Source organism: Carcharodon carcharias, chromosome 6, assembly GCF_017639515.1.
Source record: "Carcharodon carcharias isolate sCarCar2 chromosome 6, sCarCar2.pri, whole genome shotgun sequence".
Classification (NCBI taxonomy): Eukaryota; Metazoa; Chordata; class Chondrichthyes; order Lamniformes; family Lamnidae; genus Carcharodon; species Carcharodon carcharias.
The window spans coordinates 21,857,706-21,884,062 of record NC_054472.1 but is presented as its reverse complement, the minus strand read 5'-3'; the positions used below and the strand labels follow the sequence as shown (position 1 = coordinate 21,884,062).

Genomic DNA, 26,357 nt, shown 5'->3' with positions numbered 1-26,357 from the left:
AGTCACAGCCAGAGTTGTGCCCTGATGGTTCTGTTTGAATTTGAAATAAGGCCCACTCTACCTTAATGTCTCCCAAATAAATTTAACCATGACTTTTGCACACGTGCCACAGAAAAAGAAGTATGTTTGCATTATATTCTGTTTGTATTACAAAATATAGTTTGATAGATTTCAGCATAAATATTTGACAATGGCTTAAATAATAAGTACTTAAGAAGTATTACTACCCACAGCGTAAAGTTCCCCTTCATATTTGACAAATGTACTGGGGCAGTATACAATGGGAGTTTCATGAGATTGGTACGCTTTTGTTTTCATCTTGGAAGCATGATTCACAGATAGTTATCAATATTTTAACTTATCGTTGTCTTTCATTTGCTTATACAGTACTGGAACTGGAACCACAAAAACTGCCTTAGGCCCACGAGTGCTTCCAAAACTACCTCAAAAAGGTAAGGTTAAACATATATAAGTTCAGTTTGGCATTCAAATATTTAATTCTATAAATTAACACTACATTTTAACATTTTTCATAATTAGCTCTTACATTTGAACTTTTTTCACTGACATGATTTATTTGTTACTCCATTCATCGTCAAAATACCTATGGAATATCAGTAGAATCTAGTTAGTTAAAAATTTGGCATCTGGCATGTGTCCACTGTCCCCTGTGGGGTGTAAAGCTTTCCAAATGGCCCAGATTTTACATTTTTGAAAGAACATAAATACTCATAAAGATGCATATCGCATCACTAACTCAAAAAATTTACCCAATTTTAAAGAAATGAGCAATCACACCCCTACAAAATTCTAAAGCCTTTGATTACCAAGCTTCTAACCCCACCCACTCATATATTATGCCTTTGAAAATAACATTTCCAACATAAAAATACACAAATAAGTTCTTAGTGTTATAAATACTTATCTTCCAGAGTTTCCGACAAATGTTGCTCGCACAAGCCTCCTATCTCTTGGGACCCTTGGCCTTGCTGTCTACTTGTGGCTCACCAAACGCTACAGCATATGCACAAGATCCTAGCAGATCCCAGTGCTGCTGAGAGCCCCGCATCTTAGCCTTGCCACTTGCTTCCAGCCCCTCTCAAGCCAAAATGATGTAGACACTCTCAAGTGCAGTCAGCCATCCTCTGCACTACCAAGTCCAGCCTCTCTTTTCTCCCTATTATGCTTTGCCCTGTTCTCTCTAGAATCTGCGCCTTAAGTGATGAATGTCTCACTCTCTCCCTTTCTAAATGCTGGGAGATCTCAGGACTCTGCCTTCATGGGGCAGAATTTTCTGCCTATCGGGCGGGCAGGCCTGACACAATCTCCGGCGGGCGGGGAGCGGGCCCCACCGTCATTTTACGTGGGTGGGCCAATTAAGGCCCCCCAGCGTGACGTACGGCGGGAAGCGCAATGCGCTTCCTGTGCTGGCGGGGGGGTGGGAGCATTCCCCAAAAGCGAGAATGCGCTCTTTCACGCATGCGCACGAAAGAGCACACATCTCCCTGAGGCTAAGTGCTGCCTCAGGGAGATTGCTGACACTTTTAAAAAGATTGAAAATAGAAATAAAAAAAATCCTTAACATGCCCCCTCATGTGACAATTTCACCTGAGATGGGACATGTTCATAAATTATATTAAAACTTTATTAAACTGTTTAAAACCCTGCATGAAACCTCATCCCGCCAGTGGATGAGGTTTCAAGTTTTTTCTATAGCCTGCCGGGGCTCCTGACCTGCCTGCCAACCTTAAGGTTGGATGGGCAGGTCCTTTAATTGTTTAAATGATCCTGTCAATGGCCTCAGTTGGCCCCGCCCCCTGCTTGCCGACAGCAAAATTCTGTCCATGGTATTGCTGGGCCTCAGATCATTTGTTTAATTTTGAAACACTGTCCACACTGTCCATGTATCAGGATAACCACTGCCAGTTCCCCCCCTGTCTGAGACACCAGTCCCAGTGTCCAAGTTGCCATACAAGTTGCTACTGCTCCATTAATTTGTGTGCACCATCTTGGCACTTATTGCTGACCGTGCACATGCTGCTTTGTCATGTAGCACACCCTGGACTTAAGAAAGATAACTTATAGAAATTGAGAACATCACATACACTGGAAAGCATACATAAGGATGGAGAGACTTGCAGAAAGAATGAAAGAGAAAAAAAGAAATTCAGACACTTCAATAAGAAGCTTTAAGAATGAAAGAAAGATAAATGAGTTGGATCACAGAGCAAAATAAAACACAAGTGGGACAAAGCAGGGTGATAAAAAACCAGAGAAACAGTTACAAGGAACTTATTTTTCTTCCAATGTCATGGGAGAAAAATTATGTAAAAAAAAAACTTATTTATATAGTGCCTTAAAACTTCTCAATTTCTCAAAGTGCTACACATATAATTGATTACTTTGAAATGTAGCCACTCTTGTGTAGATAATGCCAGTTTGCATTCAGCAAGGTTGTACAAACAAATGACCAGCGGGGTAGTCCTCTTGGTGTCCTGGTCAAAATTTATCCCTCAGCTAACATCATCAAAACAGATTATCTAGGCATTTATCTCACTAATTTTTATAAGACCTTGCTGTGCCGCCACACTTCCCTACATTATAGTAGTGACGATTGAGAGCAGTAGCGATTCCAAAACTTGACTTCAATCTCCTATCAGTTAAGATGAAAATCATCCAGATTCCTGCTTCTTAATTATTATCCAGTGACTGCTGTTGAAAAGTCCGTGTGTCAGTGTTGGATGAGGGGGCTTCTGGATTTAGTTGTAATGCCCTCCAGTGGACAAATAGCTTGCCAAAATTCACTGTCTAGACTCCCACAGGAAGCATGGGTACTTAGCTAAAGTACTTGGAGAGATCTGACAATTATGAACCTTACCAGTATGAGAGACAATACATTTCAGTTAGGAGAACCATTGCCAGATTGTTGGGAAATTAGCTGAACTTTTTGGGTGGGAGTGGGGCTTGGAAAGAGGAAGATAAAAACAAAAAACCGCGGATGCTGGAAATCCAAAACAAGAGGAAGTACTGTTGAAGTGAGAGAGTCCTGGAGTCCTATACTTGTCATAAGAACTAGCATTAAATTGCCAATTGACATTCAAATCCTACTTCTGACAAGGTGAAAAAGTTTTTGTTTCCCAATTTTCTGCTGGGTCACTAAATTGAGCATCTCTTAGTAACAGGGCATCTCATCTCAGGAACTATAAAATTCTTCAGAAGAATTATGTTTTATGTCAGGTGATAAGAACTGACATTATGGTGGTTTTAGAAAGGCCCACATCCAGCAATTGAAAGTCAACTAGAGAAACTTGAAGAAAAGGGAGAAATAATATGTTAAAAATTAAAGTTTTATATTTTGATTAGAACTGATTTTCATTTCATAACAACAGTTTCATACTGTTTGCCTCTTCACATTTCATCTGTTTGTGGAATGATTTTCATAAGCTCCATATTTGGTACTTTTTGCTAAAGGGCAGTTGATATTTTATGGCAATGTTTAATTTTATAACCACGGTGAACACTATAATTGAAGAACATTAATCTTTGTACTCGTCTCTACCTCTAGTGTCCCTGAGAAAGATTGATAGTATCCATCACAGTTCAATGGATAAATCAAGTCCGGAGACCTTTCAGAAGCTGCATCCAGGAGACTTGCCCCAGAAGCTACATGTGGAAGACCTGCCCCAGAAGCCGCATCCGGGAGACTTGCCCCATAAGCCACATCCGGGAGACCTGCCCCAGAAGCCGCATCCGGGAGACCTGCCCCAGAAGCCGCATCCAGGAGACCTGCCCCAGAAGCCGCATCCGGGAGACCCGCCCCAGAAGCCGCATCCGGGAGACCTGCCCCAGAAGCCGCATCCGGGAGACCTGCCCCAGAAGCCGCATCCGGGAGACCTGCCCCAGAAGCCGCATCCGGGAGACCTGCCCCAGAAGCCGCATCCGGGAGACCTGCCCCAGAAGCCGCATCCGGGAGACCTGCCCCAGAAGCCGCATCCGGGAGACCTGCCCCAGAAGCCACATCCGGGAGACCTGCCCCAGAAGCCACATCCGGGAGACCTGCCCCAAAAACCCAAAGAACTGCCACCGAAGCCACAGCCAGGAGAAATCCCTCAAAAACCCCACGTCGAAATCATCCAAAAGCCCCACCTTGGGGAGGTACCTCAAAAGCAACAGGCTCAAGAGATTTCTCCAAAACCACAGACAGGAGATACACTGCCGAGACAAGCATCTGAAGATGCAAATGGTACATCTCCCAGTCTACCTGAGACCCCTGTGCCCCTACCTAGGAAGATAAATGCAGTAAGTGAACTTTTTCATGTTCAATTTAATCAGTAGGGAGGGAAATGAATAAAGGTTAACTAAATGGGAAGGGGGGTTGGCCAGCAAATGCTAACAGAGACACCCGGGTTGTGGTGAGGGGCGGGTGGCAGGTTATGTGCTCAAATCGTTGAAAGTTGACAGGACAGTTTGAGAAAGTGATTATGAGGGCATAAGGAATCCTGGGCTTTATGAATAGAGGCACTGAGTACAAAAGCAAGGGGGTTATAATGAATGTTCATAAAACACTGTTTCAGCTTCGGATGTAGCATTTTCTTTTATTCGTTCATGAGATGTGGCTAGGCCAGCATTTATTGCCCATCCATAATTGCCCTTGTTGAGAGGCCGTTTAAGAGTCAACCACATTGCTGTGGTTTTGGAGTCACATGTAGGCCAGACCAGGTAAGGATGGCAGATTTCCTTCCCTAAAGGACATTAGTGAACCAGATGGGTTTTTACAACAATTGGCAATGGTTCCAGATTTTTATTGGATTCAAATTTCACCATCCGCTGTGGTGGGATTCAAACCCGAGTCTCCGACGCATTACCCTGGGTCTCTGGAATACTAACCAGTGAGAATACCACTATGCCACCACCTCCCCATAGTGTCCTATTCTGGCTATCACATTTCAGGAAGGATGTAAAGGCCTACGAGAAGGTGCAGAAAATGGTTCCGAGGATGAGGGACTTCAGTTACATGGATAGATTAGAGAAATTGGGGGTTGTTTTCCAGAGAAGAAAAGGTCGAGATGAACCTTCATAGAAGTGCTCAAAATCATGACTGGTCTAGACAAAATACATAGAGAGAAAGGATAGAGATAAAGAGAGTCAGAGGAAGCAGATTTTTACCCTTTTTGGCAAAAGAACCAAAGGTAACTTGGAAAAACTTCTTTACGCAGCTTAGCTTGGTATCTGAAGTGCATTGCCTGGGAGTGATAGAGGCAGATCCAGTTGTGAATTCTAAAGGGAATTGGCTAAACACCTGAGGAGTGAAGATTTGCGGGACTGGAGATGGGGCATGGGGTGGGACGAGTTCAGTTTCCCTGGCAGACAGCTGGTAGAGACTCGGTGTTGACAGTAGGCGATTCAGCGATGGTAATGCCATTGAACATCATGGGAAGATGGTTAGATTCTCTCTTGTTGGAGATTATCATTGCCTAGCACTTGTGTGGCACAAATGTTATTTGCCACTTGTCAGCTCAAGCCTGGAAGTCCAGATCTTGCTGCGTTTGGAGCTTTGCTGCACTCTGCTGTGTATAAAGCCTCACTTTTTTCTCTTGTTGCCATCAGTGCACCTCTGTTGCCTACAACATAAAAAGAATTAAGATTCTATGGCTTGACAAAATGTTGAAAATTTTCAAATCTATTAAATGCTTGGATAATTTAGTTTGACTAAGGTTTAATTTCACGATTTTGATCGGTTCCAGTAAAAAAAAAGTTGACTTCTCGGGATTGTCAATTCCAGTTTTAATATCTACAACCAATCTCAGTGATAGGCATACAAAATACATGGGCTAGCTTTTCACCATTGAGGCGGATGGCTGAAATTGGGAAATTTCCTAGCTCGCTGCAACTGCCTCAGGAAAATGTACCCTGAATGGTGTGACTTTCATTCTGGAGTGGCAGGTGTGGAATCTAGCTGAGCCCACCAACCCCAGACGCAGATTGGAGGCGGTCACAGGTTTCTGAGTGCTGGTTAGAAGGCCTGTCCTGGTTTTCTGGGAATTATTCTGTTAAATATTAGGCCCTTTAGCCCTCACACGCCCCCATCCACTCTCTGCCCCATCCATGCCAATCCTGCCCTCCACCCACTCAATGATCCTTCATACCCTCCATGCCAACCCATGCCCCTCATACTCACCATGCCAACTCATAACACCCCCCTCCCCACTCATCCCCATGGTCCCTTAACTTAGAGCCAACCCATGCCCACCATCCTTTGCCTTTATACCCTCAGTTCCAATTCACCTATTATCCACAAGTACAAACCACAAGAGCCATGCTGAGATGAAATAAAATTCTAAGCATCTATTATAGACTTCACTATATAAAAGAAACTCATTCATGAAAGCCAATTCAATTCACTAAATCCCATCACATACTTAATCCTCTATAAGAACAAGCATTTGTATTCAAAACCCCACATCAAAGACAGCTAATCCTTTAATTACCTCTTGGAGCTGTCATTCAAACTGTGACCTTACAACCCCCAATCTTTGTGATAATGAAGTAGTCAAGCACTAATAATGCTATAATGATAGTACTTGGGATTATGTGAACAAACATCTATTGAAACTGCTAGAACTGATTTTTGCTTTAACTCAGACAAAGGTAGGCAGGTTTTTTTTTTAAATATTAAAGACCAAAGGATTTAAATAACCTGACAGCTTGACAGTTCTACATACCTTATCCACCCTTCACAAGCAATTACATCTCCAAAATAAAAGTCATGGAACATACATGCAGGTTGAGGCAGCTCCTGGATCAAAAATTGGATCTGCTTGTTCTGTGCACTGAGTTTAAATGGCCCAGCTGATCTGTAATGTGTTCCGCTTCACGCCTTGCCCCCTTTCCCCTACTAGTGAAAATGGGATCTGCCAGAAATGAGGGCAGGACTTCAGTCTGCTATATTTAGAGTTCCATAGAGTCTCCCTGACTCTGCAAAAATCAAGCTCCATATCTTACTTCTGAATGACAAAACTGGTCCAAACACAAATTAATAGATTTATTCAGTAGAAAGTGATCTTGGCTGTCCTTCAATCTCAATAACTAGCCTGATACCAGATATTTAACCAGACAATCCAATTGCTTAGCTGATTCTCAGGCAATTTTGTCACCCACATTGGCATTGGAAGAGTGTCCTGCAGTCAGCATCACAGTGAAGCAGCCTGGGAAGAGTGCCCTGCAGTCAGCATCATGGTGAAGCAGTCTGGGAAGAGTGTCCTGCAGTCATCATCGCAGTGAAGCAGTCTGGGAAGAGTGTGCTGCAGTCAGCATTGTGGTGAAGCAGTCTGGGAAGAGTGTCCTGCAGTCAACATCGTAGTGAAGCAGTCTGGGAAGAGTGTCCTGCAGTCAGTTCTTGTTGAAAATAACAAGAGTGACATCACAAGACAGCACGAGAGAGTGGTGGAGAGATCAGAACCAGCACAAGTGTGGGGAAGCTTCAAAAAGTGACATCAGCACAAAGGTGAGAGCTGATTGGTGAGTAGTGGGTAAGTGTTTTTCTCCAGTTTTTTTTTTCAGTTTAAAATAGATTAAGCTAAGGAAAGGTAAGCATTCTAGTTTTTATTTAAAGTGCATAAATAATTTAACAGTTTTTTACTGTATTTAACTTAAAGGGTTTTTTTTCAACTAGAGGCGTGACAGGGCAGCTCAGTCCCGTGTTATGTACCACCTGCAACATTTGGGAAGTCCTAGACACGTTGTGTTCTGACCGAATCACATGTGCAGGAAGTGCTACCTGCTGCAGCTACTTGAGCTCCGAGCTTCGGAGCTTGAGCGGTAGCTGGAGGCACTAAGGTGCATCCAAGAGTCTGAGAGTTTTGTGGTTAGCATGTTTTTCGACGTCACCCTGCAGCTTATGAAGTGCAGACAGGAAATGGGTAACCATCAGTCAGAAGAAAGGTGTCATGCAGATAGTCAGGAAATCCCCAGGATGTATCTCGCTGGAGAACCGTTTTTCTGTCTTGGAAAATGGTGAGAGTGACAATTCCTCTGGGGAGTGCAGCCACACTCGTGATACTGTGAGTGGCTCAGCTGCACGGGGCGGGGAGGAAAAAGAGGGGAAGAGCAATAGTGGTAGGAGACTCGATAGTAAGGGGAACAGACAGGCGTTTCTGCGGCTGTAGACGTGACTCCAGGATGGTATGTTGCCTCCCTGGTGCCAGGGTCAAGGATGTCACTGAATGGTTGTAGGACATTCTAAAGGGGGAAGGCAAACAGACAGAGATCATGGTACATATTGGTACCAACGACATAGCTAGAAAGAGGGATGAGGCCCTGCAAGCAGAATTTAGGGAGCTAGGAAGCAGATTAAAAAACAGGACCTCAAAGGTATTAATCTCTGAATTACTTCCAGTGCCATGCGCTAGTGAGTATAGAAATAGGAGGTTAGTCTAGATGAATGTGTGGCTGGAGAGATGGTGCAGGAGGGATGACTTTAGATTTCTAGGACATTGAGACCATTTCTGGGGACGGTGGGAGCTGTACAAGGCGGACTGGTTGCTCCTGAACCAGAATGGGACCAACATCCTTGCAGGGAGGTTTGCTAGTGTTGTTGGGGAGGGTTTAAACTAACTTGACAGAGGGATGGGATCCTGTGAGTTGGTTCAGCAGGGGGAGATGCAGAGCCAAAAATGGATGAGAGAGCGAGTGAGTCGGGAAGGCATAGAAATTATAGGCCAGTTAAGGCAGAAGAGAGTTTGGCAAGATTGGATGATATTTATTTTAATGCAAGGTGTCTGACGAATAAGGCAGATGAGTTGAGGGCACAAATTAACACATGGAAGTGCGATGTCATTGTGGTCACAGAGGTTGAGAGAGGAGCAGGATTGGCAGCTCAGTTTTCCAGGATATAGGGTCTTCAGGCAAGACAGGGAAGGAGGTAAAAGAGGGGGGTATCGCAATATTGATCAAGGAATCAATTACACCAGTCAGGAGGGATGACATCTTAGAAGGCTCCTCAAATGAAGCCATATGGGTAGAACTTAAAAATAGAAAAGGAGCAATCAAATTGCTGGGAGTGTACTATAGGCCCCCAAACAGCCAGAGAGAAGTAGAAGAGCAGATATGTAGGCAAATTTCAGAGAAATGTAAAAATAATAGGGTAGTAATAGTGGGGAATTTCAGCTTCCCCAACATTAAATGGGTTAGTCATAGTGTGATAGGTTTAGAGGGAGCAGAATTCTTAAAATGCATCCAGGAGAGCTTTTTAAGCCAGTACGTAGAAGGTCTGACAAGAGAGGGGGCGGTCCTGGACTTAATTTTAGGGAATGAAGCCGTGCAAGTGGTAGAGGTATCAATGGGGGAGCATTTTGCAGATAGTGATCATAACTCCATTAGATTCAAGGTTGTTATGGAAAAGGATAAGGATGGGCCAGAAATCAGAGTTCTAAATTGGGGAAGACCAATTTTAATAAGATCAGATATGATTTTGCCATAGTGGACTAGGAGCAGCTACTTTTAGGTAAATCTACGTCAGAGCAGTGGTACCCATTCAAGAAGGAAATAGGGAGAGTACAGGACCAACATATTCCAGTAAAGATAAAGGGTGGGACCAACAAATCTAGGGAACCCTGGATGTGGAGGGATGTACAGAATTGGATAAAGAGAAAAAGGGAAGCTTATGGCAGATACTGAGGACTCAAAACAGCGGAAGCCCTAGAGGAGTATAGAATGTGTAGGGGGGAATTTAAAAAGGAAATTAGGAGAGCAAAAAGGAGGCATGAAAATACATTGGCAGGTAAAATAAAGGAAAATCCAAAGTTATTTTTACAAGTACATTAAGAGTAAGAGGATAACTAGGGAAAGAGTAGCGCCCATTAAGGACCATTGTGGTAATTTGTGTCGAGACGGAAGACGTAGGTAGGGTTCCAAATGAATACTTCGTGTCTGTGTTTACAAGTGAGAGGGACGATGTGGGTATGGAAATCAGACAGAAGGACTGTGATATAATTATAAGAAATTAGCATAGAAAAGGAGGAACTTCTAAGTGGTCTGGCAAACATAAAATAGATAAATCTCCAGGCCCGGATGAAATGTATCCCAGGCTGTTGAGTGAGGCAAGGGAGGAGATAGCAGGGGCGCTGGCAATAATTTTCAAAAGCTCTCTGGCCACAGGAGAGGTGCCAGAGGACTGGAGGACAGCCAATGTGGGACCGTTATTCAAGAAGGGAGGAAGGGACAAACCAGGGAACTACAGGCCAGTCAGTCTAACCTCAATGGTGGGGAAACTATTGGAAGCAATTCTGAGGGACAGAATTAATTTACAATTGGAGAGGCAGAGATTAATCAAGTCAGCATGGTTTTGTTAAGGGGAGGTCATCTCTGACCAATTTGATTGAATTTTTCGATGAGGTGACCATGTGTATAGGTGAGGGCAATGCATTAGACGTAGTCTACTTGGACTTCAGCGAGGCTTTTGATAAGGTCCCGCATGGAAGACTGATAACGAAGGTAAGAGCCCAAACGATCCAAGGCAATTTGGCAAATTGGATCCAGAATTGGCTGAGTGGCAGGAAGCAGAGGGTGATGGTCAATGGGTGTTTTTGTGATTAGATGCCTGTGTCCAGTGGGATTCCACAGGAATCAGTGTTGGGTCCCTTGATGTTTGTGGTATACATAAACGATTTAGACTTGAATGTAGGATGGTTGATCAGTAAGTTTGCGGATGACATGAAAATTGGTGGGGTGGTAAATAGAAGGAAAGCCTTAGATTACAGGAGGATGTAGGCAGGCTGGTCAGATGGGCTGATCAGTGGCAAATGGAATTTAATCCGGATAAGTGTGAGGTGATGCACTTAGGCAGGACAAACAAGGCACAGGATTACACGATAAATGGTGGGACCCTGGGAAGTACCGAGGATCAGAGAGACCTAGGTGTGCATGTCCATCGGTCCCTTAAGGTAGCGGGACAGGTAGATAAGGATATGGGATACTTGCCTTTATTAGCCGCATCATAGAATATAAGAGCAGGGAGGTTATGCTGGAACTGTATGAAACATTGGTTAGGCCACAGCTAGAATATTGCGTGCAGTTCTGGAATCCGCATTATAGGAAGGATATGATTGCACTAGGGAGAGTGCAGAGGATATTTACCAGGATGCTGCCTGAGCTGGAGAGTTTTAGTTATGAAGAGAGATTGGATAGACTGGGGTTACTTTCCCTGGAGCAGAGGAGATTGAGGGGGCACGTGATTGAGGTGTATAAAATTATGAGGGGCATAGGTAGGGTAGACAGGAAGGAACTTTTCCCCTTGGTGGAAGGATCAATAACCAGGGGGCAAAGATTTAAGGTAAGGGGCAGGAGCTTTAGAGATGATGTGAGGAATAATTTTTTCATCCAGAGGATGATGGGATCCTGGAACTCACTGCCTGAAAGGGTGGTAGAGGCAGAAACCCTCATAACATTTAAGAAGTATTTGGATGTCCACTTGCGATGCCATGGCATACAAGGCTATGGGCCTAGTGCTGGAAAATGGGATTAGAATAGTTAAATACTTGTTTGACCAATGCAGACTCGATGGGCCAAAGGGCCTTTTTCTGTGCTGTAAACCTCTATGACTCTAACGCTTGGCACTATCTAAAACATTGCCGAAGACTTCTCTCCAACGTTGATCCAGATCAGTAATATTGGGACTTAACAGAAGTAAATGCTCAATTCACCATTCACACCTTTTTTGCAACAGGAAATTATTTTCAGCACTATTGAGAATATAACCCAGCTATTGAAAGTTTACATGCCTGGTTTTGTGGCAGTGGCAACTGGAACACTTCAATTAGTCATTTGGTAGTACAGAATTTGAGTATTGCTGAAAAAAGATATTTTGTCAAAGCTTTTCGTCTTGAACTCATCAGGACAATTGCAAGAATACCAATGCCAGGGGAAGCAACAACTTTATGCTATATGAGAAGAAAGTGTTGATTGGTTGGCAAATGAGCTCTGATTGGCAGAGGCATTGCCATGGAGAATGCACCAATTAATGACAACTGACAGTTAACTGCCAAGCATTGTCTGAAATTTAAACCAGGCAGCTTGACTCTGCTTGGTCATGGCATTACCTTGAGTAAAGAACCAGTGAATGGCTATAACTTATAATGTTTAGCTGAAACAGGCACAATGTGTGTACAGGTTTTTTCTGTCTGCTTCCAGTACATCCAAATGTGCCATGCTGCGAGCCTGACTGATGATCTTAAATTGGTTGTCAGAGTAATATTTAGCACATTGAGAATTGTTTATCAAATGTTGTCCAATAGAGGAATCACATCTTATATTGGACACTGTGTTTTGAGTTTTGCAAGCATAGACTGGTTAGGTACAGTTTGTACATTGCCCGTTGTGAATTGTTGTATGATACGACCTGCCAGTCTTTGGGATACCTAGCACTGAAATTCATATACCACATTACTCATTTGTGTAATAAACAGAACATCTTTTTGACTTGACGGCAGCACCCTGTTAGTGGTGAACACCACTCATGTTGCTACTGCAACATGTTGCTCAAATTTTTGAGATACCTTGCCCTTCCAGGGTAATCTGAGGTAGAATGGGCACTTTTCAAGGCTGAAAGTGACAGCCTTGAGTCCATTCATGAGTTTGCCCGACATATAGCATGAAATGATCCAATCAGGGTAGCCATTATCCTGCAGGATGTCTTTAATGCGCCCTATTTCAGTATCAAGCTTGCATGGTGAACAAATGGCTTGGGTCCTATTTACAAGGTTGCCGATAAGGCCAGTTTTATTGCGCGTGGAACTATAAGAATCTCAACCTGTGTTTTGAGCAGTGAAGGTAGGCTTGCAATAGATTGTGATAGAGAACCCCTGGCAGGTTTCTCAACTTGTAAATCAAGGAAAGGGAGTTCATTTAACTGCTCCATTTAAAAGGTCATTTTGAGTGCAGGATGGAACCCAATAAGACATGCAGGGAAATTATTACAAGCTGCTACGAATTTAAATATAGCAAATAAGTCATCCACATATCAGAAGTATGCAAGGGCTAGGAGGTTAGGTGTCATTCTATCGAAGACACGTTTCTCATGGAACCCAACAAAGATGTTTGCAAGAGCTGGGCCTAGAGGGAGCCCATGGCAATACCATCTATTTGGTCATACATAATGTCATTAAAGCTGAACTGAAATGCACACGTTGCCAAGTTTATAAGCTCAATGAATACTGACTCAAGCAATGGTGCTGGGTCTAGCCAGTAGGGTGGGAGAATGAGGGTACAACGATGTCATGTTGGGTTGTTGGGGACGCGGAAAGTGACTCGGATTCGGGGGATCGGAAGGATGAGGGCGGGCAAATCTATAGTCACGGATAGGATTACCTGGAAGGAAGGGGGCATCTACATTAACCTGGATGTTACCGAAACTGATGAGCGAGTGTTGAAGGGTGATGGCGGGGAGGTCATACCTGATTGCAGTGGGGTCAAAGGTTATGAGGGAGAGGTTGTGGATGACTGGGAGGGAGGGGAAAAGGTGTTGGAGTGCAGATAGAAAGTTACTACCACCATGGCTGGTCGCAACCGCAGAGCCTCATGGTGGAGATCTCGAGATGATGCATGCGAGTTAGGTCATCAGGAGTTGGGTGGAGATGCAGAGCATCTCAACTGGACAACGGGAACCCCAGCATGTAGTTTTCATAATGCTAGGGCCCTATCGCAAATACAATATATTAGTCATGATTAAAGTGCAAGTGAATATATTTACAAAATATTGATATCTGTGACATTCAAGAGTGCACCTGTGCAAGTTCACAATTTTTCTCTCCGTACCACTTCTCCTAAGTGCTCCCTGTTAGGAAATAGAGACAGTTTAAGTAAGTTATATTGGTATTTGTAAGTGTTATGAGTGAGTTTTAGATTTAAAGTTTATGTCTGATTTGTAATTCTGTATTTGTGTGTTAAGAAAGGTCAAATTGAGTTTTAGTTTCACTTGAAAAGGAGCTTGCATTTCTAATGAGGTTTTTATGACTGTTGCAGCTAGGTTAAACAAACAGGAATAAAAGAATTGGGCTGTTGTCCAGAGAGGAAGATCCCTCCCACAGATGCGCACACACATACACACACACACACACACACACACACACACACACACACACACACACACACAAGAGAAACAACAGTTTGATTTTGGAAGCTGTTTGAGTTCAGTTGGTTTCGAAATTAGCTGCCAGGAGAGACTGGAGCAAAGGGGATAGATGGCTGGACCCAAACTAAAGAAAAACCCCAAGAAACCGTGGGAGTGGAACCAGGGAAAGTTCCTAGACAAAGGAAGGACAGGAAGCTGGAAAAGGTCCTGTTAATTGAAGTTAAGAGTGAGGGGCAGAGAAGGGCTTAAAGCTTCAAGCTGCAGAATGCAGATTTCGAGTGAAAACAGCTTGCAAGAGGCAAGAAGTCCAAAGAGACAACTGAAGTTTGTAACTCTGCTATGGGCATATGAAGCATTGGTATTGTTCACGGCTGCGTTGGTGAGAGAGAGTCTAAGGATGACAGCTTAAGTGCATGTGGTGACCCAGGGAAAAGGAACATCAGCAGGAGAGTTCAAAACCCTGGAGGATGAACCCTTGTGGAAGGTTTCTGAGAGAAAGTGTCTGTTTGGGAGAAGATTCCAAAGCGAGTTCTTGGAGAGTGGAGATTGGAAACCCTCGCTATGACAGATGGAGTTCAGTGAGGCTGGTTGGCTCATGGTGTGACAAACATCTGAGGAGAGATCCATAGCATCTGGTTGAGGTGGCATCTGTCAGTTGGTTTCAGAGTGTGGTGTGTCTGACCACAGGCTGCCATACGTTTACTGTGTACTTACTGTGAACATTAGAGTATAAGATAAGTTTTGTAACTTGTGTTATCCTTACAAATCTGTATATATCTGTAAAGGTATAGTTGTGGGTGAAGGAATACTGTAATATAGTTCATCTTTTCTTGTTGAATAAATGTCTTATTCTTTTGTTAAATGTTCATTAGCTGACTCCTGTGACTGTTCAGTAGCTGCTCTGCACGTATCTAAGCAAACAAATTAAAAATTAGGATCTATCAAGCTGTGTTCCACTCTGGGTTCAGGATTGTCCAGCGGTAACATCAGCTGGGGATCGTAACATCCCCTGACATCCTCAGCAGGGGTAGAGGCAACCTGCTCACCAGTTGCCTCCATTGCCTTGGATCTCCTTGACAGCTGTCCTCTGGAGTCCTGATCTGGCTTGCTTCCGCTGTCCTGCTGTGGGGCAGTTGCTCCCTCTGTGGTGACAGAGGATGAGGTTAAAGGTGTCACAGCCAAAGAGGACTTGGAAGGGCCGAACAACCTCAGAGTCATGAGTGGAGGTTCCAGGGGTGTCCAGCTGCTGCAGCTCCTCCCTTTGGGGCTTGAAGGCCCCTGCCTCACTCCTTGAGGGAAAGGGAGAGAGGTCGAGGTGCTCGTCCTCTCTCACATATCCACTGTGGAAAGCTCACCCATGGCTACCGCAGTGGAGTACAGGCCTGTGCGCATGTCCAGCAGAATCTGCTGGACTAGGGTCACCCTGGAGACCTCGATACATGCACAAATTGGCATCACTTCATCAGTCAGCAGGTGGACGGCATCCTGTGACTCGTGCCACTCTGTTGAAGGCCTTCGACACGTCTGCCTGATGTACCCCCACCTCTTGCTCACTCTCCATCATTTGGAAGGCCAATTCCAGAGGCCTGCCATCGGACTCAGACAGGCTTGTCCAACACGTGGCCCGCAGGCCATTATCCAGCCCACTATCCAGCTCACCACGCCTCTGTATCCAGCCCTTGGACCCTGTGTTCAAAATGTTGGTAAGTGAATTTGAAGATTCTTCAAAGAACTGCTCCTCCAATCACAGGCCACTTCTCTCCCGCATTTGCTGTTGCTAGGATCACTAGTGAGCCAATCAGCAACAGCAGCGATGAGTGCTGGAAGGTGGGGTGGGGGGGAGAGTCAAAGTGGCTGTTGGGTGGGTCGAAGTAACTGCAGGGTGGGGGGAAAGTAGCTGCCGGGCAGGGACTGAGTAGCTGCCAGGCAGGAGGAAGGCAGTAACTACCGGATGGGGGAAGAGAACAACTATCGGCCGGGGAGAGATGAATGGCTGCTGGTGGTGGGGGGAGAGAAGAATGGCTGCTGGTGGGGAGGGCGGGGGGAGATGAATGACTGCTGGTGGTGGGGGGAGAGAAGAGTGGCTGCTGGTTCGGGGGGGGAGAAGAGTGACTGCTGGTGGGGTGAAGGGGCACAATAGACTGGCTGCTGGTGAGGGAGGGGACATGAGACTGGCTGCTGGTGGGAAGTGAGGCACAATAGACTGGCTACTAGTGGGGGAGGGGGACAAGAGACTGGCTGCTGGTGGGAGGAAGAGGACAAGAGACTGGCTGCTGTTGGCAGGAAGGGCACAAGAGACTGGCTGCTTGCGTGTGAGAGGAAGAAAGTGTGCATGCATGTGTGTGAGCGAGAATGTGCGTGTGTGAGCAAGAGTGCGTGTGTGTGAGCGAGAATGTGCGTGTGTGAGCGAGAGTGCGTGTGTGAGCGACAGTGCGTGTGAGCGAGAGTGTGCGCGTGCGTGTGAGCGAGAGTGTGTGCGTGCATATGCACGAGAGTGTGTGCGTGCGTGTGAGCGAGAGTGTGTGCTTGCGTGTGAGCGAGTGTGTGCGCGCGTGTGAGCAAGTGTGTGCGCGCGTGTGAGCAAGAGTGTGTGCGCGCGTGTGAGCAAGAGTGTGTGCGCGCGTGTGAGCAAGTGTGTGCGCGCGTGTGAGCAAGAGTGTGTGCGTACGTGTGAGCGAGAGTGTGTGCATGCATGTGAGCAAGTGTTTCCATGCGTGTGAGCGAGTGTGTGCGTGTGAGCGAGTGTGTGCATGCATGTGAGCGAGTGTTTCCATGCATGTGAGCGAGTGTGTATGTGCGTGTGAGCAAGTGTTTCCGTGCGTGTGAGCGAGTGTGTGTGTGTGCATGTGAGCGAGAGTGTGTGTGTGTGCATGTGAGCGAGAGTGTGTGCATGCGTGTGAGCAAGAGTGTGTGCGTGTGAGCAAGTGTGTGCGTGTGAGCGAGAGTGCGTGCGTGTGAGCGAGTGTGTGCGTGCATGTGAGCGAGTGTTTCCATGCATGTGAGCGAGTGTGTATGTGCGTGTGAGCAAGTGTTTCCGTGCGTGTGAGCGAGTGTGTGTGTGTGCATGTGAGCGAGAGTGTGCATGCGTGTAAGCAAGAGTGTGTGTGTGTGAGCAAGTGTGTGCGTGTGAGCGAGAGTGTGTGCGTGCATGTGAGCGAGTGTTTCCATGCGTGTGAACAAGCGTGTGAGCGAGTGTGTGTGTGCGTGTGAGCGTGTGTGTGCGTGTGAGCGAGTGTGTGTATGCGTGTGAGTGAGAGTGTGTGTGTGTGAGCCTGAGCGAGAGACTGTGTGTGCGTGTGTGTGAGCGAGAGTGTGTGTGTGAGCGAGAGTGTGTGCGTGTGAGCGAGAGTGTGTGCGTGTGAGCGACAGTGTGTGCGTGTGTGTGAGCGAGAGTGTGTGCGTGTGTGTGAGCGAGAGTTTGTGCGTGCGTGTGAGCGAGTGTTTGCATGCGTGTGAGCGAGTGTGTGTTTGTGTGAGCAAGAGAGTGTTTGTGTGAGCAAGAGAGTTTGTGTGACCGAGAGTGTTTGTGTGAGCCTGAGCGAGAGTGTGTGTGCCTGAGTGAGAGAGTGTGTGTGAGAGCAAGAGTGTGTGTGTGTGTGTGCGTGTGTGTGTGTGAGAGCGAGAGAGTGTGTGTATGTGAGAGCAAGAGAGTGTGTATGTGTGTGAGCGAGTGTTTGTGAGCCTGAGCAAGAGAGTGTGTTTGTCTGAGCAAGAGTGTGTATATGTGTGTGAGCGAGTGATAGTGTGTATGTGAGTGAGTGTGTGTGAGCCTGAGCAAGAGTGTGTGTGTAAGCCTGAGTGAGAAAGTGTGTGTGTGTGTGAGAGAGTGAGAGTGTGTGCGTGAGGGATAGTGTGTGTGTGAGCAAGAGAGAGCGAGTGTGTATGAGTGAGAGAGAGTGTGTGTGAATGAGAGTGTGTGTGTGTCTGAGTGAGAGTGTGTGTGAGAAAGCAAGAGAGTGTGAGCAAGCGTGTTTGTGTGTGTGAGCGAGAGTATTTATGTGAGTATGTGAGCAAGACTGTGTGTGTGCATGTATGTATGTGTGTGAGAGTGTGTCTGTGAGTGAGTGAGAGTGTGTGTGTATTGTATGTATGTGAGTGAGAGTATGAGAGTGAGCGTGTGTGTGAGAGCGAGCCTTTGTGTATGAGAGTATGTGTGTGTGAGCAAGAGCGTGTGTGTGTGAGCGAGTGCGTGTGTGTATGTGTGAGAGCAAGTGTGTATATGTGTGAGCAAGAGAGCGAGTATGTGTGTGTATGAGCGAGAATGCGAGTATGTGTATGAGCGAGAATGCATGTATGTGTGTGTGAGAGAAAGTGGGTGGGTGTGTGTGAGTGAATGTCTGTTTGTGTGTGTGAGCATGAGAGTATGTGTGTTTGAGTGAGAGTTTGTGTGTGTGAGCAAGAGTGTGTGTATGTGAGCAAGAAAGCGAGCATGTGTTTGTGTGTGTGTGTGTGAGCAAGTGTGTGTATGTGAGAGCAAGAGATCAAATGTGTGTGAGCAAGAGAGCAAGTATGTGTGTGTGAGCAAGATTGTGCGTGTGTGTATGAGTGAGAATGTGAGTGTGTGTATGAGCGAGACCGCCTGTGTGTGTATGTGAGTGGGTGTGTGTGTGTGAGAGCGGGCGTGTGCGCATGTGAGAACGGATGGGTGTGAGAGAGCAGGCGCGTGTCTGTGCATGTGAGTATGTGTGTGAACGAGTGTGAGTGTGTGTATGTGTGAGCAAGAGTGTGTGTTGGTCAGTGTGCATGAGGGTGAGTGAATACATACCCGGAGACTGAGTTAGCTGGAAAAACACAATTTGACCCTCTCATACTCTAATGGTCACCTTTATTAATTACTCATTATTTTAAATTCTCAATTTGTTGCTTTGACATTGCTTTATTTTTGTTCAGCAAGTTGTTTATTTTCTTCATATCTCAACATTTTATTGAGATTCATGTTTAATGTTGCGGCAAACTTTTACCTTTCAAAATTTGCTCATTGGCCCCTTGGGTGAGGAAAAAAATTGAAATGTGGCCACTCACATGAAAAGATTGGACAAACCTGGACTCGGACCTCACAGATGCCTCTTCCCCAGCATTCCTCCAAGTGCCAGTGAGCCCAGCAGACCCTGCCTCCTCCTGCTGCGGACATATTTCCATTCAGTGACTACCAGAATGTGAGACACCTCCTACACTGGAACTAATACCCACAGACATGTGTTTCTCTGGGCTGATGTAAAGTGCAGGCATCTGCTGTGACGCCTCTACAAGTTCACTTTGGTCATCTACGGTTTCCTGCTCCTCTCCAGGCTTGTGTTGGAGCTGGACAGGGCTTCCTGCGGCTTGGGACTTACCCTCTTCCTGCTGGCACTTATAAGTGAGAGAGGAGAGAGCTGCCTCCAACATGGAAGTACCCTTGGCTCTGAGGTTTCCATGACATGCATGGATCTTTATTGGATGGAGGCCAAAAGCCAATCTGTCCATTTCTGTTCGCCCTGTCCCACTCCATCATTGCCAGCTGGGCTGCCCCTTCCTCGACTTCTTTCAACTGTAGCTGACCCCCTCCTGTCTTCTCCCTCTCTTAGCAATTATGGCTTAACTTCGCCTGTGCAAAGAGAAGAGAGAAGATGGAATTGAGAACAATTACATTTAGCATCTAATTTTATGTAGCAAATTTCACGTATCTTTCTCATGCTTCCAGTCTTACAAATAACCCACTACTTGTGTGGCATGCGATTGATGAACTGCAGTTTGTCCAGAAGGATTCTGGGCCAGCATCCTCCAGAGTGTAATGATGGACTACAAAGGGGCTATGAGGCATCACCTTATCGCATTGCCACTGAGGCCCATGTCCTCTGTACCATTCATTGAGATTAGTCTGAGCAGCTGAGGGTTCACTTATCCTGTCAGTGTGGATGAGGTCATTCATTGTCTTGCAGCATTGGAGGGCAGACCTCTGCTGGAGGCCCTGGGCACTGACTTTCCTGGAGACTTGCTCCCATGCAGGGCTCATCTCCCTGCTTGGCATCCTCCTCCCATCTGCTGGAAAGAGGACATCCTCCTGGCCTGCACTTGGTTGAGGAGGACACCCAGGGAGGTGTCACTAAACTTTGGCGCCGGAGGCCCCTGTCCCTTTCTGGCTTTCTCAATTGGTATGGTAAGTAAGTTGCTGCCCAGGTGTTTGTTAACTATGGCACCCGGATAAGACAATGGGCAGTGTTCCATCCAGCCCGCCCCACCGCACAATATGTCGGGAAATCCCCGACTGCATAATTAATGAGGCTGAGGTTGCACAATATTGCGTGAATTCCCATTCCCTGTCCTGGTCCCCACACCTGCCCCCGCCATGACACTTAGTCCCGGATGGGAGAATTCCACCCCATCTGAAATGCGAAGACAAATATTTTGGGACCTCTATCATACCACCAGTGATTTTGAAACCAAGTAAACTGTCAAGGTTTTCTTGAGTAATGGGGGGATGACCTTGTCGACTTAGCCAATTCACCCGTGCTGTTTGCAGCACTAATGAGCGTAAGATATTGCCTATTCAGGCTTATGTTGCTGTTTCCAGAAAAAAAAAACAAAGCTGGAACTTCCATTGATGATAAAGGATGGAAGAAAATATACTTTATAATTCACAGATCAACCTATAGGTGAGAATGTCTTCTTACAAGGCTCATCGGGTGACATTTTTTACATAAGCAAACTTTCCAGAGGTCAAAGCATTCTCCTTCTCAGACCAGACTGTGTTAAGTCCAGGAAGCATTCCAAGATTTCCAGAGGGACCCAGGAAATTGTCCCTTTTTCCTATCTTAACAGTGTTCAAGTCACTACCACCCTCAGTATTGATGAGACTCCTATGGGCTTATGAAAATCCTTGGTCATTTGGTAGTACAGAACTTGAGTATTGCTGAAAAAAGACATTTCGTCGAAGCTTTTCATCTTTCATCCATCAGGACAATCGCAAGAATACCAATATTAATTCTCCATGGCAATGCCTCTGCCAATCAGAGTCCACTTGCTAACCAATGAGCGCTCTCTTCTCATACAGTATGAAGTTGTTCTTCCCCTGACATTGGTATTCTTGCAATTGTCCTGACGAGCGCTTCGACAAAATTTCTTTTTTCAGCAATACTCAAAATCCTTGGTGTCGAACCTGGTAGAATGCATTTGAAAAACTATTTCGAAAACTTGCAGTGAAACTGCCTGCATTTAGTCAAGAACATTTTCATTACCTGTTAAGGTACAATGTGATAGCTGCTCTCTCTTTTCTCTCCTCACCTTTACTCCTGAAAACACTTACTCTTTACTGAAGTGCAGTTTAATTATTTTTCTTTATTCTTTCGCGGGATGTGGTGTCACTGGCAAGGCCAGCATTTGTTGCTCATCCCTAATTGCACTTGAATTGCGTGGCTTGCGAGGCCCTTTGAGAGGGCAGTTAAAAGTCAACCTTATTGCTGTGGGTCAGGCATATGTAGGCCAGACAGGTAAGAATGGCAGATTTTCTTCCCTAAAGGACACGAGTGAACTGCATGGTTTTTTTTTATTTCATTCAATGATAGTTTCATGGTCACCATTACTGAGATTAGCTTTCACTTCCAGATTTATTAACTGAATTCAAATTCCACCAGCTGCCATGGTGGATTTGGACCCATGTCTGGGCCTCTGGAATTCTAGTCCAGCGGCATTACCACTATGTTACCATCTCCGTTTAATCTCTCATCCAAGTGGCCATTGTTCATGTGTGGACCTTGATGGCAAGAATTGATAGGCTATCCAACTGTAGGTGCCAAGCCTGATCCAACTACTACACACCAACACTTAATGCAGAATGCCAAATGATGTTCTGAGCGGGAATATTGCTCATTGCCCAATCCTGTGTTCTTCCTAGTATGTATATTTCTACTGCTCATTAAATGAACTTGCTGAATCGTTGGGGAAGCCGCATGTAAGTTAACTATTTTTGTGTTCATTGAGACAAAAAAATCAACAGGGCTTGGGAATGGAACAATTCCCATTTCAAGCATCGAATGTCAGCAGAAGTTTTTCCAGGCCACATTTAGCATCGTCTTTTGCCTCATTTCTTCAGTCTCAGCTTCAGAGGAGTATTCCTTACCAAGCCATTTCCATTGTCAAAAGAGCAGTATTTCTCAAATTTATGTTGCATGTAACAAAGCACTTGACTGCAATCCACATGTTCACTTCACATTGTATGGCAAGCAAAGGAAAAATGTTGGTGAGAGACTGTTAAATAAATGCTATACCTAGTTCATGGAATGTGAATTGATAAATTGCTTCCCTCTTTCTACCCAGCAACTCCTGACTTTGGACATAATAAGGTTTCCTTGAAATCCACATCAGCTATGCAGCAAGTTGATAGATGAGCTATGTCTTATTACCAATTTGTAGGAAACTGACACCCTAGACAAGGTTTTATTCTAATGCTCTGCCAACTTTTAAATGAGATTAGAGAACGCAGTGTGGAAAATAGGCCAGTGGCCAGATCTTTGACCTTTCTTACCCAGGGTAAGTTTTCTGTTGGAAGCAATGCCATGTGCCAAAAGTGCTAACGATATTGTATTTGGATATAGGCAAATGACAGGGACTAATTTTTATGTTTACATCTTCAATTATAATCATAGGAATGCTAGAAGTATGGAATGCGGATATATAACAGGATTAGTCAATGTTGTGCAGCCGAGCTAACTGAGTGAAGACTTGGAGTTTGGTGGAGTTTTAAGTATTAATTTTGTTCTTAAGTTTTGCTCCTAGAATCTAATCTTGCCTTTAATTAGCAGTAGCTGTATAAGCAGGCTAAGTTCTTTCTTGCAGTTTAGACAGGGTAAACTCACTCTCAGCTGTAGGAGCTGAGCAGTTAATTAGCTAACTGATTGAATCTGGTTACTCTAGCCCCAGTTCAGTTTACTATAAATTCAGCATTCTTTCGTGCAGTTGAGCTGAGTGAAGCCTTGGGAGAGAATTTTCTCCCCATCGGTTGGGAGTGTGCGCAGAGCCAATCACTGCCTGCGATCGGCTGCGGGCCAAATAAGGGTCACCCAGAGTCTCACGCACCCGGGCAGGGGGTGGAGGATGCACTGTGCGGGCAGGGGGAGGAGGGAGAGTCAGGGCCTGCGCTCTTTCGCGCATGCACATGAAATAGCACAGCAATCTTTCTGAGGAGCTGCTTCAGGGAGATTAACTTCAGTTGGAAAGTTGGAAAAAATAAAATTATTCAGACATGTCCCCGCATGTGACCATGTCACATGAGTTGGGACATGTTTATGAATTTTTATTAAAATTTTTATTTAATTAAAGAAACCTTCATGAAACCTCATCCCGCCCATGGACAAGGATTCATGAAAAATGCGAAAGCCGCGTGGGCTCTTCGCCTGCCTGCCAACATTAAGGTTGGACGAGCAGCTTTCTCAATTGGGTTAATTGTTTTATTAATGGCTTTGACAGTTTGGCAGGCGGGCAGCTGACTCCAGTGCGTGCGCGCTGAACGGAAGATCAGATTGACGCACAGCGACGTTGAACAGAAGATTCTGGCCTTTGAGTTTAGTGAGAGGGGGAGTTCAGGGAAGGAGGTACTCGTTTCCTTTTCCTATCCTTCTCACCCCATAGGAATTGGTTCTTGCTCTGCTACAGGGAAAGGAGCTAGCTGTTTGGTGAGTATCTGGTAAGTAGGTAAGTTCTATCCTATCCCTAAGGTTTAAAATAGTACATAAATTAGTGGTGAAGTTAATAAAATATATAAGAAAGCAACGTAAGTAAGTGATTAATATAATTAAGTAATTATTTAAAACACATTAAGGATAGAAGATAATGTGTCAAGGCTGCAGCATGTGGAGGCTTCTGGATTACATCGTGATCCAGGAAAACACGTCTGCAGTAAGTGTTTGCAACTTGAGAAACTTCGGTTCAAGAGTCATTGAGCTGGAAGCTGAGTTACAGACCCTGCGACACATCAGTGGGGGGGGGGGGGCGGGAGAGAAATTTACCTGGATGTTTTATACTAGGAGGCAATCACACCACTTAGGCTAGGGTCTTCTGATTTGGTCAGGGACTGGAGGGTGTGACTGCGAGTGAGGCAGGTAAGGGGACCCAGAGAGCTGGAGTGTGAGGCTCTGTAATTGTCCAATAGGTTTGAGGTTCTCTCAGCTTGTTTGGATGAGAGCAGGGGCTGCAGGGTGGAAGAGAAAACTGACCATGGCACCGTGGTGCAGGAAGCCATTCAAGTGGAGGGAGCAAAAAGGAACATAGTGGTAGTAGGGGACAATATAGTGAGGTGGATTGTAGCAAAGAGTCCAGACGTCTGTGTTGCCTGCTCAGTGCCAGGGTTTGGGACATCCACTCAAGGCTGGAGAGGAATTTGCAGTGGGAGGGGGAGGATCTGGTGGTTGTGGTCCATGTAGATGCCAATGACAAAGGTAGGATGAGGAAGGCGGTTCTGCGTAGTCCGTATGAGGAGATGGGAACCAAATTAAGAAGCAGAACCTCAAAGGTAAATATTTCTGAATTATTACCTGAGCCACTTGCAAATTGGCATAGGACAAATAATGCGTGGCTCTAAGACTGGTTGGGAGAAGTGGGTTCCGGTTTGTGGGGCACCAGCACCAGTATCGGGGAAAGTGAGATCTGTATTGTTGGGACAGTCTACACCTGAACTGTGCTGGGGCTGGTGTGCTTGCGAACCACATAACTAGGGAAGTAGAGAGGGTTTTAAACTTAATAGTGGGGGCAAGGGATCAAATTCGGGAAGGTGTGATGAACTAAAGAATAGAGACAAGGCAAGAGAGAAAGGAATTAATATGGGAAGTGATAAACATACCATGACAGGAAAGTACAAAGCTAAGAGCAGATAGGGTTAGACGCTACAAAAATAATAAAAGGACAAAACTAAAGGCTCTGTATCTAAACACACATAGCATTCAAAACAAAACAGATGAACTGGTGACACAAATAGAAATAAATAAGCATGGCCTGATTGCATTACAGAGACATGGCTACAGGGTGACATAAATTGGGAGCTGAATATTTAAGGGTATGTGACATTTAGAAGGACAGGAAGTTAGGAAAAGGTGGAGGGGTGGCTCTGTTGATTAGTGATGGTATTAGCACATTAGTGAGGATGAGCTAAGTTCAGGAAACCAGGATGTAGAAGCGGTGTGGGTTGAGGTGAGAAATGATGAAGACAGGAAATCACTTGTGGGAGTATTATACAGGCCCCCTAATTGTAGCTACACGGTAGGACAGAGTATAAAAGAAGAGATCATGGGAGCTTGTCAGAAAGGTACAGCAATAATCATAGGGGATTTTAATCTACTGGAAAAATCAGATGAGCAAAGGTAGTGTAGATGAGTTCATAGAATGTTTTCGGGATACTTTATTGGAACTGCACATTCTGGAGCCAACCAGAGAGCAGATTATACTGGAGCTGATACTGAGCAACGAGATAGGATTAATTGAGAACCTCATAGTGAAGGCACCCCTAGGTGACAGCAATCATAATATGATTGAATTTTACATTCATTTTGAGAGAGAAACGTCCAAGACTGGTATTTTAAACTTAAATAAGGGCAATTATGAGAGCATGAAAGCAGAGCTAGCTAAAGTGAACTGGCAAATGAGTTTAAGGGATAGGTCAATAGAGGTTCAATGGCAGATATTTGAAGAGACATTTCAGCATACACAGAATATATACATTCCAATGAGGAAAAAAAATTCCAAGGGGGAGAGCCCACCATCTGTGGTTAACCCAAAAAGTTAAAGACAGTATCAAACTTAAAGAAAAAGCATATAATTACCAAAAGTTGGGTGGCAGGTCAGAAGATTGGAAAGAATATAAAGAACAGAAAAGAATGGCAAAATGAAAAATAAGGAGGGAAAATTGGAGTACAAGAGAAAGCTAGCTAGTAATATAAAGATGGATAGTAAGAGTTTCTATAGATATTTTAAATAAGAAAAGTTAAAGTGAGCGTTGGTCCTATAGAAAGTGTGTTTGGGGAATTGATAATGGAAGTAGGGAGATAGCGAATGAATTAAACAGGTATTTTGCTTCGGTCTTCACTATAGAGGACACAAGTAACATCCCAGAAATGGCTGTAAATCAGGAAATGCAAGGGAGGGAGAAACTCGGGGAAAATTACAATCACCAGGGAAGTGATATTGAGCAAATTGTTGAGGCTGCGGGCTGACAAATCCCCAGGTCTGGATGGACTTCATCCTAAGGCATTGAAAGAAGTGGCCAGTG

General features: G+C 45.0%; 1 protein-coding gene across 2 annotated transcripts in view; it reads left to right on the top strand.

The window, feature by feature from the left end:
- Positions 1-26,357, top strand: part of LOC121278775 (arf-GAP with SH3 domain, ANK repeat and PH domain-containing protein 1-like) — a 393,348-nt gene that overhangs the window by 350,619 nt on the left and 16,372 nt on the right. For both annotated transcript variants that reach the window (XM_041189209.1, XM_041189210.1), the window contains 2 exons: positions 388-452; positions 3,566-4,299. In XM_041189209.1, coding sequence (XP_041045143.1) covers positions 388-452; positions 3,566-4,299 — 799 coding nt within the window. The remainder of the gene's footprint in view (positions 1-387; positions 453-3,565; positions 4,300-26,357) is intronic.